The sequence below is a fragment of the Alligator mississippiensis genome, chromosome 1 (assembly GCF_030867095.1).
Source record: "Alligator mississippiensis isolate rAllMis1 chromosome 1, rAllMis1, whole genome shotgun sequence".
Taxonomy (NCBI): domain Eukaryota; kingdom Metazoa; phylum Chordata; order Crocodylia; family Alligatoridae; genus Alligator; species Alligator mississippiensis.
In genome coordinates this window covers 65891001-65905375 of record NC_081824.1, presented here as the reverse complement: position 1 = coordinate 65905375, position 14375 = coordinate 65891001, and the positions used below count along the sequence as shown (strand labels likewise).

Here is a 14375-nt window from a genome sequence, read left to right as displayed (position 1 = left end):
GTGATACTATATGTAACTGAATACAAGATGAGATGTCCCACCCCCCTGAATACTGGGAAGACCGGGGGGGGGGGGGGGGGGGGGGGAAGGGAGGGGCACTCATCTTAGATTTGAGTACCAGCCTGGGGCCAGCAGCTGCTCTAGCTCTGGCTCCAGCCATGACCAGAGCCTGAGGCCAGAGCTGGAGCTACTCTATGTCCCCAGTCTGGAGGCAGAACCAGAGACGCTGCATCTGGTAGACAATAAGCAGGAGGGAGAAGCAAGTGGTGGTGGCGACAGGAGGCAAGCAAGTAGCAGAGGGAATGAAGGGTGTGGGCAAGGTTGCTTGCATCCCTGTTTACAACCTACACCTGCCCCACCCCCACTACGACATCACCCCAGCACTACTAAAATTAAATGTTCTGGCCTTTTCATCAACATGCTTCTTTTTTCCAACCAATCCACATTTTTTTCCTATGAACTTGTCATGTGTATTATGGTCTCAAGTACTGAAAAACCCTGACTCTAGTTTTACTCCAGTCAACTAAACGAAACAAGGCCATTAATAGTAAACAAAAAGGGAAGTGCATAAGGTGCATGAAGTGCTAATACACAAATGCTCGTTATATTTTATATGGTTTGTAAGCAGGGGTGCAAGCAACCTGACCCCCAACCTTTGTTCCTTCTGCCACTTGCTTGCCTCCTATACCCACCACCACTTGCTTCCCCCTCCTGCTTGTTGCCTACCAGATGCAACCTCTCTGGCTGTGCCTCCAGCCTGGGGACAGAGCATGCAGTGGCTCCAGCTCTGGCACGCGCGCATGCATGCATGTGTGTGTGTGTATAGTTTGTAATCAATAATATTGTGCATTATAATTACAAACTAAATATATAAATATAAAAAATTAGTCTGGAGTCAGTGCCAGAGTTGGAGCCACTGCATGTTCTGTCCCCAGGCTGGAGGCACAGCCAGAGAGGCTGCATCTGGTAGGCAACAAGCAGGAGGGGGAAAAGTGGTGGTGGGTATAGGAGGCAAGCAAGTGGCAGAAGGAAAAAAGGTTGGGGGGTCAGGTTGCTTGCACCCCTGCTTACAACCCATATAAAATACAATGAGCTTCTATGTATTAGCACTTCACGCACATTATGCACTTTCCTTTTTGTTTACTATTAATGGCCTTGTTTAGTTTAGTTGACTGGAGTAAAACTAGAGTATGTGTGCATCTATCTATCTATCTATCTATCTATCTATCTATCTATCTATCTATCTGTGTGTGTGTATTTTTTTTATATATATATTTTGTTTGTAACGAATAATATTGTGCATTATAATTACAAACTAAATACCTCAAGCATTTGTTATAAGTGTTTTTCTAAGAATATACACCTGTGAATGTTACAGATTTTTTCATAATTAGAAATAGATATTCATTGATGCAGTCAGGTATTGAGGCAGAAAGTGCTTACAGACATGGGGGAGGGGAGGGGGAGGGAGATACAGCACTTTATTTTCAGCTCAGTGTGACCCCTCACCAAGCAAAGGGCACGCCCAGAAGAGGAATTGTGTCAGTTTGCCCGGCTCACCCAACATCTGTGTAGCTCACACACTTCAGCAGGACTTTTTGGCACTTTTATCTAATAGCCGATTTATCAGCTACTAGATAGAAGAGCCAAAAAGCCCTGCTGAAGCACGTGACCTAGAGAGACACGGGGGGAGCCAGGTCAAACTGATGCTATTCCTCTTCTGGTAAAAGCACCATTTGCTTATTTGTTTTTCCATGTCCTTCAGCACCCATAGCACCCACAGGAATTGCTTCCTGTAGCTCATACCTATGAAATCTGGTTGAGAAATGCAGTACATTTATACATGCTATGCCAATCCTGGCACTCAAAGAAAAATCTCTCAATGGTGCAAAATAAACGCAACGTGGTAATTACATGAGACAATATTAGTATGAGAACAGGTATGAACCAACCACAGCTCTAGTTTTGCTAATTTTTAAGAATACGGTTCTTCAAAAATTAAGAGCTTACAAGTTGTGCTCTGGCTCCTAATCAAAACTTCATTTTTTTATTTTTTTTTTTATAAAATAGAGGCTTGCTAAAAACACTTTCAAGTTCCCAATATTGTTTTAATTAAATCGCTTTAATTAAATCCAATAAGACATGGAGTAAGGACTAATCTGGCTCATACTATTTGGCTTTCATGCGCAACTAAGCTAGACGAGGGGGATAAGCAAAAATGACAAAATTCTATCTATACTCACTCGTACAAGAATAAAAAAAATAAAAAAAAATTAAAAAAAATCAAAGAGCGTTCAGTTTTATAAAAACAGTAAGAGATTATTAATAATCAGATGCCCCTAATGGTTGCTCCCTCCCCACCCTGACAAAAACTACCAAAAAAGAAAAAAGACCTGTGACTTCCGTGCCAGAAATATAACCTATGCACTATTAAATTTACTCGTTTTCTGTTTTTATATAAATTTATCTATCACTGCAATCATCAATAAATTGAATAAATTATTATTTTTTTTTTTTACAAGTAGTAGTTAGTTATGTTGCCATACAGTTAAATACTTCTACAAAATAAAATTAGCTCAAAGAAGGACACTACTTTGTGTCTGCAATATAAGAGTAATACTGGGTCCTTCAACCATTTGTATTGGCTATTTTTCTCTCTATATTGAATTGTATAACTAGTTTAATGCATTCAATAATTTATTCTACACATGCCTTGTACTCCAACTAAAATTCCCTTCTGATGACAAACTACAAGCATTTACTTATAAACTACTGGTGAATATCTGAAGTGTTCTTTAAAGAATTCAGCAAAGAATTATCCCATATGTATCTATATACAACAGGATATTGTAATGACAGAATGTTTGGGCAAACAAAATTGAATTTATTTTTAAATCTATACCCCCCAAATATTCCAATTTATAGAATAAAAATTCCTAAATTAAATGAAGTCATCCGCTTACAGGGACAGACTGTTCAATTTGGCATTTAGGGTAAATCATTTTTTAGAAGACTCAAAGTGATTTACAAGCCTATGCCTCCCCCCACACCACCCCTGCCACCTCCAAGAGAAACAAAATTTAGGCAGCTACTTTTCATTGAAAATTAGGAATTAGGAGCTTTAAGAAATTACTGATATACTGTCACATTTCCATAGGATCACTTCAGATCCTTTCAAAAGCCTACCCTCCAAAACAGAAGTTAGTTCAGTAAATTCATACTGGCTTAGACATTCTCTATAAGCAACCAACACAAAAAGTGTATGACATTATTCCCTGGCTTAAAAAAAAAAAAAAAAAAAAAAAATCACTTATTTTTGGTCTCATTCACCTTTTATTACAACTGAAGGCAAAACAACACCAGTAAGAAGTGGTGCTCAAAACCAAGTTGGGCTAATTAGGCCTTAGTTACTATCATTCATGGTATGCACTCATCTAAATAGTAGATACAAAACAAACTAAAAATAAAAGTAATCATTAGCAGAAGGTGCCATTCAAATATTTTTCCACTTTTTAATGTTTTCCTAAGTACAGAATCTAAGGATCAAAAACCTATTTGATTACTTAGTCTATCAATGAAGAATTATTTCCTAGTGTACATTTGCTAGGGTGTTTCAGGGTCAAATCTAGTGTTAAGTATCCCTACCAATAAAGGGAGGAAAATGACAGAGGGTCTATTTCACAGCCACACGTCACAATCACGTAATTTTCTATAATATTCAAAGCCTTTCCTATCAATTTCACCTCGTTACTACCTGTTATATCTCAGTCATCGCAGTATAGAATTAATTACCATTCTCAATCTAATCTCTTAATCTCCATCTTGTTATTTTCTCCTTATCACAAAAACTCGTGTTTTCAGGTTTCCAGCATGTCATGAATGTTTTACTGTACAGATCTGGGATATGTAGCCTTGTTGGAAGGTCTATGTTATGCTGTATCCATTTATGTTGCTTTGATTGTTGTATAATTTATATTACGATGCTTATGTATATCTTGATAATTCAGGCAAGAAACTGAGATACGCATGCTTAAAGACAACTGACACCTTCCAGACACAGGCAGAAGGAGACATTAATGGGTTGGGCACCCCAGGGTATGGTCTTCCTGCAGTGAAAAAAATCCACTCCACAGTAGAGAGGCAACAGAGTAATGGCTCTTTTGCCAGAGGGGTTCCAGGTGTCTCAGGGAGACCAGAACTTCCTGGAGAATTTGAGACTAATGAGAATGCTGGTGGAAGGAGGGGAGCAGGGGGTGTTGGCTGGAGGTGATTTAGGAAGCTAGCTGTGGGAATCACAATTGGGTTCGCTGTGTTTTAAGATGCAAATCGGAGTATTACAATTTCAGTTGCTGCATCTCTTTAGTGAACATTCAAAATATAGACAAATTGGTGGACTGGACCAAAAGAAATCTCACAAGGTTTAACAAGGACAAGTGCAAAGTCCTGCAATTAGGACAGAACAATCCCAGCACCAGGACAGGCTGGAGCTGACTGGCTGAGCAGCAGCTCTGCAAAAAAAAAAGGACTGGGGGATTACAGTGGACAATAGGCTAAATACAAGCCAACAGTGTCCCCTTGTTGTCAAGAAGGCTAATGGCATACTGGGCTGCACTGGTACGAGCACTGCCAGTTTGAGGGAAGTGATAATTCCCCTCTATTCAGCACTGGTGAGGCCACATCTGCAGTATTGTGTCCCGCTTCGGGCCCCTCACTATAGAAAGGACGTGGACAAATTGAAGAAAGTTCAGCGGAAGGCAATGAAAATGGTTAGGGGGCTAGGGTACATGACTTCTAAGGAGAGGCTGAGGGAATTGGGATTATTTAGTATGGGGAAGAGAAGGCTGAGAGGGAATTTAATAGCAGCCTCCAACTACCTGAAGGGTGCACCCATTCCAAAGAGGATGGAGCTAAACTGTTCTCAGCAACCACATCCAGATGAGCATGGCTGTGCAGTATGTGGCACCACAGACATGTCTGCAGAGCCATACACCGCACATTTAGTTCTTCTCCGAGCTGCTAGAGAGCAGCACAGAACATCCAAGGGTCAAAAAAACTCACAGAAAAAGAAAAGAAAAGTAGAGTAGTGCACGTGGTGGCAGTATTGGACAAAGCCTGGCCAGCTGGAGCCACACTCTGCCGGACATACTCCGCGCTGCAGGATCACCACTGCTGCAGCCCCAGAAGGGCCCCAAGTAAGGCTGCTGGGGATAGCCAAGTACTGGCCCCAGCTTGTCCTACCCCATCCGGAGTAACTTGCATACCAGAGTGCACATGGCACAGGCATTCCCTAGGGACAAGTAGTGGTGGCACAAAGTGCACCATTGTTAGTTGTCCCCAGGAAAGCAAATATCCACGCATGGCTGGATGTGGTCAGTGGTAGCAGATAACACAACAAGGAGAAATGTTCTCCAGTTGCATCAAGGGAAATGTAGGTTAGATATTAGGAAGAAACTTCTCACTAGGAGGGCAGTAAAACATTGGAACAGGTTACCCAGAGAGGCCAGGGAATCTGCATCCTTGGGAGTTTTTAAGATGCAGCTAGACAAAGCCTTCGCTGGGATGATGTAGTTGGGGATGATCTGCTTTGAGCAGGGGGTTGGACTAGATCGCCTCCTGAGCTCCTTTGCAACCCTAATTTTCTATGATTCTGTATGGTTGACTTGGAACCCCAGGCTTTGGAGGTTCCAGGGCTAGCAAAATCAGCAAGGCTTGAACCCTGGAAATACTAGCAGGAATCTCAGGAGGGTTAGGATGTAGCCAGATGAGCAAGTAAGAAACTTTACTTGTTTTGTTTTTCTGCCTTCAAACATATGCTCAGTTCTGCTTGCATAATTCGTTCTCCTATATAAATACTTTTGTTGTTTTATCTTACTACCTTCAGAAAGCGATTTCTTGGAGAGTAATATTACAGACCGGCCCCTTCCATGGAAAAGGGAACATAAAATTTCTTTCATAACCCAATGGGAAGGCCACCTAGAGCTAACAGAGATTCTCTTGCTATTGCTGTGGGGTCCAGCATAAGACCAGTGGAGCTGATGCTTGCTGGAATAAGGAGTTATGCCAGGGTAAACTCAGTCTGTTCCTTGAGAACAGTGCACAGAAACTTAAGGCACTTGTTGATCCCTGTAGATGGGTTTGTGATGCTGCTCATGTATTCAATTTGACAAGGTCTACAGGCTTTTAGCCTTTTTCTCTTTAAAGACAATCCCTACAGCACCCCATCTCAGTTGCTTTTTTTAACATTGGTCAGACAGTTAAATCAGTTAGCCTTCTCCAGCAATTAATGGCCCAAAAGTGGACATAGTATACTAATTACCACAGCAGCAGTACCAAACGGAAAGGGACTACGCATCCAATTACAAAAGAAAAAAAATTGTGCTTCTCTTGCATTTGTTTTTCTAGATCATTAATGAACATATTAAAGGTAAGACTTAACAGAAACTTAGAGGGAATCTCAAACTACTTCCCTGCAACAAAATGACTTTATTGGCTAGTGTAATTGTTTGTTTTTAAATGAGAGAGGAAGTGAAAGAAAGGACAAGGATAAAGCTATAGGCCAGAAAGTTGATTATCTGACATAGGGGTGGCCTACCTGTGGCACATGTGCCACAAGAGGTATGGACAAGCTGTGCATGTGGCACACAGCAGATCAGAGAGGATGAGCAGCACAGTGGCAGATAGGGAAGAAACAGAAAACAGAACAGAAGATGGAGCAGGGGAAGGGGATGAAAATGGTACTTGGGAAAAGGCATGGGGCTAATTTGCGGCATGCCTGCCAAAAGGTTTGGCCCTCGTTTGTCTAAAAAGATAGATAAAAACCCAGTTTTCAACCGATGTGTTTTATGTGCACCTATTGCGCATGTAATCCAATTCAAATATGTGCATTTCAGTGGATGAACTTTGTGGGAGATTTAACTAAAACCTATTACACAATTACCAGTTGCCCTTTCCACTCATTATGATCCTGTTTCAATGAACATTTATACATACCTACAACCAACCTTACTAATTTCAGCAGTGCCACTGAGGACTGTTTTTGTTCAATTATTTTTAAAGCAGTCTTTAATATTTTTGTCATAATCACATTTGGGTCTGCTGTATTTTTTTAAGATGCAAATCTGATATGACTTCAGTGATACATCTGTCACTGAATCTTCAAAAAGGTCAGGAAAAACTTGGAATTTTGTGCATCTGTGTTTATCACAGTGCCTCTTAAACAGGGGTGGGCAAAATATAACCTGTAGGAGCGAGAGCGTCAAGGTGAGCGTGTGTGCGTCACCCTCAACAGCTCATCAAAACTCATTAAGTGGCCCTCCAAGTCAAATAATTGCCCACCCTGCTCTTAAATAAATAGCATCCAGGGGAGTTTCATAATCAATAGAAAATAATTTTCTAAAACACTTCTACTATCCCAAAGAAGGTTGTATTTCATAAAATGCCTTAGAATGAGTACTTTGTAAAAATAAAAGGACAGTTTCACGCTCTAGTTTAACAGAATAAGATTCATGATTCAGTTGATGCTAACAAACTAAAGGATTTGGACAGCATCATGTTCTTTACTTTAAGATATTTACAGGACTATGAAAATTGTCCTGTATGAAGCTTAAGAGTGAGAAAGGGCAATAAGAAACTTCCTTTGAAAACCACACCTGTACAAACACCATAAAAAGGAGATGTGTATTTTAAAGGGAGGGAGGAACAAAAACCTAGTTACTTTAATTTTACCTTTGGGCTGCTGTTTTTACTACTGGCGTCTGGGCATGAGCATGGTGGAAACGTCTACCAAGTAATACTGTTCCAGAACAGGATATATTTTGAGCATTCTCACTGTGAAAAGAACAGAGAATTAGGTAAGAAGAAGTTCCAAACCTAAGCAAAACTCAGAATATTTTTTTAAAGAAAAGTGTCATGAAACTAAAGTGTCTATTTAAAAAAAAACATTTAAAAAAAACCCAGGATAGCCATGTGGGAGGGTTCTCAGCTTCCTCTCATCTGTTGGTTCCATAGTTACAGTCTTGTGTCATGACAATAACAACTTTCTGCAGTTAGATTCTATAATCTTTTGTGACCAAAAACTTTTGATTTGACCATTCTATAAAACTGCAAAACAAAAATCAGATAAAGTCTAAAACTAAACTGTTGTACCAAAGACCTGGAAATTCTGAAGTCCTAAATTCTAATCTTGCCACAATCTACCTTTGCGAGCACAACTGCCATGCAGAACAGAACATCTGCCATCTAGCCCAGAATCAAATGTCCAAAAGCAGCTAGTACTAAACTCTTTAGAGGATGGAACAGGTTTATGAATAAAGTGGTCAGTTATGAAATATTGTACCCAAGAGGAACAATTTTTTCTTACGTGGCAGTTGGTAGTCTTATAACATCCCTTTTATTTTACCTACTCTGGAGACAAGCCTTTATGCATCTTGCCAAGTTCTTCATCTCAAAGACATCTTGTAATAATGACATCCCAAATTAATGATACACTGAATTTAGAAAAAAGTTTTTACTGATATTTAAATTTTGCTGAATTCATAATTAATTATCGTCTTGTAACTGCACTAGGAGAAGGACAAATAGAAAAGCTTAATTTTAGCTGCAATTAAGTTATATTCCATTGCATTTCTTATTTGAGCAGTTTTAATGTATTCTTCTGGAAGTCCCTATATGCTTTAGCCATCTGCTCATCTCTGGACCTGTTATACTTCTGTTGTAGATTTTTTAAAGTTTATTGGAACTTAACAAGTACATTAACACTTAATAATGAAACAGTATTTTAAATTTTTCTCCTTTTCTGCGTAAATACTATAATACATTTCTTAATACATGGATTTTTGGTGAAACTCATATTGGCAATCAACTAGTCCTTCACAACCATTACCAGGTTTTTCTGAGCTATTGAAAGAAAACTGTATGAGTGTATGATTACTTCAAATTATTAATCTATTGAAGGCAAGGTGAATCCCTTAAGTATCGTTCATGACTTTTTTATATCTTGACTTACCTAAGTATTTTGGTACAATCCACAAATATTGTCATCTCATTATTTACTCCCCTTTTCAAACTGTGGAATTCCACTGTTAACCTCTTCCACATTTAAAAACTGACCACTTACTTTTGTTCTTCGCGTTCTGTGTTATTCAGTTTCTAACCCATTACAGTGCTTTGGCCTCTGTATTAGAACTACATATTTTCTTATTGCAACATTGTTCATGAGGCCAACAGTTTTTTAAAGTCAAATAAATGTCAGCTATTTTTTATCCACTATTTTGTCCATAAGCTTAAGAAACCATTCTAAAAGATGAGACTTTCTTTTAAAAACCATATTGGTTTGTATCTATTGTTGTATGTTCATCAATATGTTTCATTATTATTTAATTATCTGTTTCAACCAATTTACTACGTCATGGGAAGGGTTTCAAAGCAAAAAAGGCCCTTGAGAATAGGAGTAATTTTCCTGTACTTGTCCCAGAAGAAAGGAAGACTGGGGCAAGCGGCAGTATGCCACATTTCTGGAAGAGTATTCACTCTGCATTGGTGGCAGGTGAGCTGCACTTGGTACTTTCGATCCCAGAGAGGGGCAGCCAGCAAGAGACTCCAGCGTCAGGAAGCCTGAAACTCCAGAAAACTCTCCTCTCAATGACTGTCTGCAGTGTGTTAGGCAGCGCAGAGGTGCTGGGAATAAGGTACAGGTGGTCAGAGGGCCACCGCTTGCGGAAGCTCTGCCACGGGGAGCTCGATCAATGGTACAGCAGATGAGAAGCTGCCGCCAATAAGTAAGCGCTGGCAAGCAAAGTAGGAAGACCCGGTGAGCTCAGTCCTCCTTGAGGGTAGGACTGCTCTACTGCTAGGCAGGCCGGGACAGGGGTTTTGGATTTAAGGGGTAGTGGCCCAGCTTAGAACTGGCTTGCAGGGATTGCGGAGGAGGGGTGGGAAATTAGAAGGCTGCCAGGTTTGGTTCCTTCAACCCTGAGGTCAGGTGACAGAACACCCTCTGCCAGGGATAAGGGGTTAGCCCCTAAGTAATTCAGTCTGAAACTGACAACCAAAAGGTGTGGTCAGGACAGGGTGTAGGGGAGGAGGAGCCCCATAAAGCAGTTTTGCTGGGTAGTCTGAGGGAATTCTCCCCAGGGAGCCAGCTCCCAAATCAAAAGAAGAAATACAAAGGTCATAGCAGGCAGAAGGCAACATCAGGGGGTGGCTGAAGGGGTTAACCATAGCTCCTCCTTAGCCGAATTACATAAAGGGAGGACCTAGGTGTAATACCACCTATTGTCGACACTAATATAGTTAACACATGTTCACTGCTTCAAAAGTCGCAGAATAGACCACAATCCTATTTTGAAATTACTAATACAATCTTTACTACTATGCATTACTTTTGTGAAACAGTTAAAGAGTATGTATTTTTTAACATCTCTGTCACTTTCTTAATTCTTGGAGTTGCATCAAATCCATCTTCTGTTGCTCTTTGTTTCTACTGCCTCCTTTTTGACATTTTAAACTTCTGAAAACACTTTATTCTTATTACCTGAAGACAGTAAAACTTGCAGAAGTTTACTTTTCTAGCATCTTCAATGATGAAGACTGACACAAAATGCACACACCTTTTCTTCAATATTATTTCACTTATTTGTTGATCCTTGAACTAGTCAGATTAATAAAAAGGCGCCACCAAGTTGCTTCCAAGCTTATGATGTATTTGAATAAAGCTTGATAAAGCTGATTGCAAAATATGACAACTTCAGAAGAATTTTATCAAACATTGTCAGATTCTGTACAGAAATAAGTGCCTCACTCTGCCAATGTTTCAGGATGATCACGCACTCTAACAAACCCTTCTAAGAGTATTTACTTGACTACAAGACAAGGTGTCCCCCCCCCCCCCCAACTGGCGTGGGGAAAAATGGCATTTATCTAATTGCATACAAGGAAATCTCACAAAATACATTGTCTATCATTAAACTACTGCCAAAAGCAGCATGTGCTCAGCAACGGAAACCAACTATGAAAATGATTAAGTGCAGTCAACACTGAGCACTGGTGTGTGCACACACATACATGTGTGCGTACACGCGTGCGTGTGTGTATACACGCGTGTGTACACACACATGTACGTGTGTGTAGCCCTTTAACTCCCCCCCCCATAGGCAGTTGTTCCCTTAGGAGGGAATAAGCACCAGACCTGGAGGTACTGCAAACCTAGGCTGGCACACAGAGATCGGAGCAAGCTCTGAGACCCTCTCCTGGTGCCAAAAATGCTGATAGGAACCTACTACAGGAATAGCTTAGTGCAGGCCATCTGAACAAAATATATGATAGTGCCTGTTATATGCAATCTCCCTCAGCACCAACTCTTTTTTCAAGTCATGGTGAGCCACTACAACGAATATACTTTGACCTCCTCTTCACTCCCGCAGCTGAGCTGCACCTTTCTTTCCCATTTTCAATGATTCTCATTTCTTCACCAGCCTTCAGGCTAGGGACAGAAATTACACATAAACCAGTATAAGTGATCAGAAACCAGATCAAATCTGTAATACAACAGAAGTTATATGCACGTAATCCTCTCTCAAAACAGCCAAAACTAGTTTAAGATAAACTTGGATAAATGTATGTAACAGGGGGCATTCTTGGGGCCAATTCAATGTTGGCCCACTGTAACGGGGGGCCTTCCCAAGGCCAATTCAATGTTGGTCCACCTACCTGTCTCTGGGTTAGCCACCCACCTCTCTCTTGCCTGCCACGGATGATAACTGGTTATGGATGTTACTCACCTGGGAGGCTGCCTATTCTGAACCCCAATTTTAAGGGGACTATCTGCAGCTCTGTTGCACCCATACACTGCGACCCAAGCCTTGCAGAAGGCATCCCAGGCAGCTAAACACAGCTATTCCCTTCACCCATTAGTTGTGGTCCCCTCTCTAGCACCTTCAGCTCCCCCTTACGCCCTTGCTCCGTCTCAGGCCAGACATGATCCTGAGCCACTCTGCCCTGTGGGTAATCCCTTGCAGTGGGCCCCTGGCCCTTTTGACCTCTCTCTGGGCCCTGGCCCCAGCATGGACCAGTCAAGTACCTGAGAACAAGCCTGAGCTGCTTGCCTGCTTTTACCCTCACAACTCCACTGGAATAACTGAGCCACAGGTCTTTCTACACTCTCATAGGTCTGGCATTACCCAGCTAGGACTGTGAGGGGGCTGGAGGTTATTAGGAACCCCTGACCTACCTTTCACCAGGGAGGTTTGCGGCCCTGACATTTCACAGGGTTGCCGCGCCACCAGCAGCCCCATCAAGCCTCCGCTCCCTGGCAGGGTGTAGTTTTAAGTCATGCCCAGGACTTAGAGCCTCCTCCATCCCCATAGCCCACAGACCTCCAAGTTGTTCCTTGCAGAGCTCAGCAGAGAGGTGTTTCTCCTCTGCTGGCTGATTATGAACTGCCCTCAGATCAGGGAGCTGGGCCTTAAAATGGCTGCCCTAATCAGGCACCCGGCTGCTGCCTGCTCCAGCCCTTAAAGTGGCAGGCACCAACAGTGCCCTGCCACAATGTAGTATTAGACTTAACTGTTTTAGGTTAAGTTGTTTTATTGAACTTCTGTCCCAGATCACCTCCAGATTCAAGTTAACACACGGTACTCCAACATCCCAGGATGCTTTGAATCTCTGCTACAATCTTCCCCCTCCCCTCACAGGGTGGGCGGGCTAGCCTTAGCCCAAATGGCTGCTCCAACCAAGCACGGAGGCCTGCTCTAGAACCCCCACAACTTGTGGCCTGGGCCACATCAGGCATATGGCTGCATTTGTGGAATCAAAAGTGATTATCTGTTCACTTGGCTTATCAGTTCAAACTATACACCTTGACTAAACTGCGAAGACTGAATCAATTCAGCCTCAGGCTTTTTAACTGTCTGTACTTAGCCTAAATGTCTGGAAAACATCACCAAACAGGGCCCTGAACAGCTTACCCAGAACCTTCTATCACCCCCTTTCTCAGCTTGTTGCATATGATTAGTGTGGCCCTGCTTTCCATGAGGTGAAGCTGGACCAGGTTGCCCAGTGTCTCATCTGCATATAAATTTCTGGAGCATCCCAGGACTCATGACAAAAACACCTGGTTCCAGTCATGATTGGGGGCTAAATAATGGATCCTTTTTTTTTTTTTTTTGCAGACAAGGAGGGGGGCCTAATCTGGAGTACATGCACATAACTGAGCAGTGCTGAGCTGTGGGGTCACCATGGTTTGAAATGCTGTTGACTCTGGTAGGGCTCGGCCCAATGAACTATGTGGTCAATCACAAACCTTTGGTTTTGGACTAACATCATGCATAGTTTGTACTACATGTAAGTTGGTGCCAAAATGCTGCCCAAATACATATTTATGGAGTACCTGTGCTAAAACTTGTGAGACCAAAACCTTTTGACCATCAATTAATATTCCCTAATGTAGCAGCGTGAAGGGGACAAATACAAGGCAAACCTCCAATAATTAGATTCTATTCCTGGAAAATAACAAATTTATAAATTTTCCATATAAAGAATCTAATTATTGGAGGGGTTGCCTTATAATCAGGATCATCTTCTATTCAACTAAATACAATGTGTCAATCTGCTGTCCCCAATATAGAAAAGAACACTGTTCTTACATAGAGGCCCTTATGCCGCATCTGATAAAGTAGGCTGTGGACTACAAAAGATCATGACTCTCTGAATCAGTCTCTAAGGTGCCACCGTGCCCTGCTTTCTCTGTTACATAGAATCTCCCCTCTGTACTTCATGCAAGTCATATCCTCCTGCTTCCTCCACCTGCCCACTTAGTGTGGATACCCACTGTTCTTAGTGAGTGAGACAAAATTAACTGCCAACATAAAGTTGATAACTCCAAACTGCAGCAGCTCATAATACTGCTGAGCATCTTTCCTGGACAAGGAAGGTCTCCAAATTCAAGAGTAAAACTCTGCTCAACCTCTGTATCCCTGGAATGGAAAATTCTCAGGTGTGCTTGGAATTTTCAGATAATTTTATTTCCAAGGTCAAATGAGTATGTTCAAGCTGCATTTTTAGGAGGTCTATAAAGTGGTCATATATTTGAGCAGATGTCCATGAAATTGAACAAAAACTCTCACAACTAATATGCGAGTAACTCCCTACCAAATGTCAAATCCTCACTGCAAATCAAGAGGCACTGAGCTTTCCAAATAATTAAACATGGACAAAACAATGCATTTCTTTCTGACCTTATTTGCAGGACTGCTGAACTTGCTTAGAAATATTTCAAAAAGTAAAATCCATACCCTGCATGGCTAAAATATGGCAAACTTGTAAGCAACTGAAAACAGGGTTTTATAGTGGAATGCATTCACTAAATTAAGGTTTTGCTA

At 41.5% G+C, this 14375-nt stretch overlaps 1 protein-coding gene across 11 annotated transcripts in view; it reads right to left on the bottom strand.

Annotated features, from left to right (window-relative positions):
* The window catches only part of SENP6 (SUMO specific peptidase 6), a 134354-nt gene that overhangs the window by 77455 nt on the left and 42524 nt on the right, over positions 1-14375 (bottom strand). For all 11 annotated transcript variants that reach the window (XR_002093305.2, XM_059731276.1, XM_059731293.1 and 8 more), the window contains exon 5: positions 7726-7827. Coding sequence is in view for 10 of the 11 variants with exons in the window: in XM_059731276.1 (XP_059587259.1) it covers positions 7726-7827 (102 nt within the window). In the remaining variant the exon portion in view is untranslated. The remainder of the gene's footprint in view (positions 1-7725; positions 7828-14375) is intronic.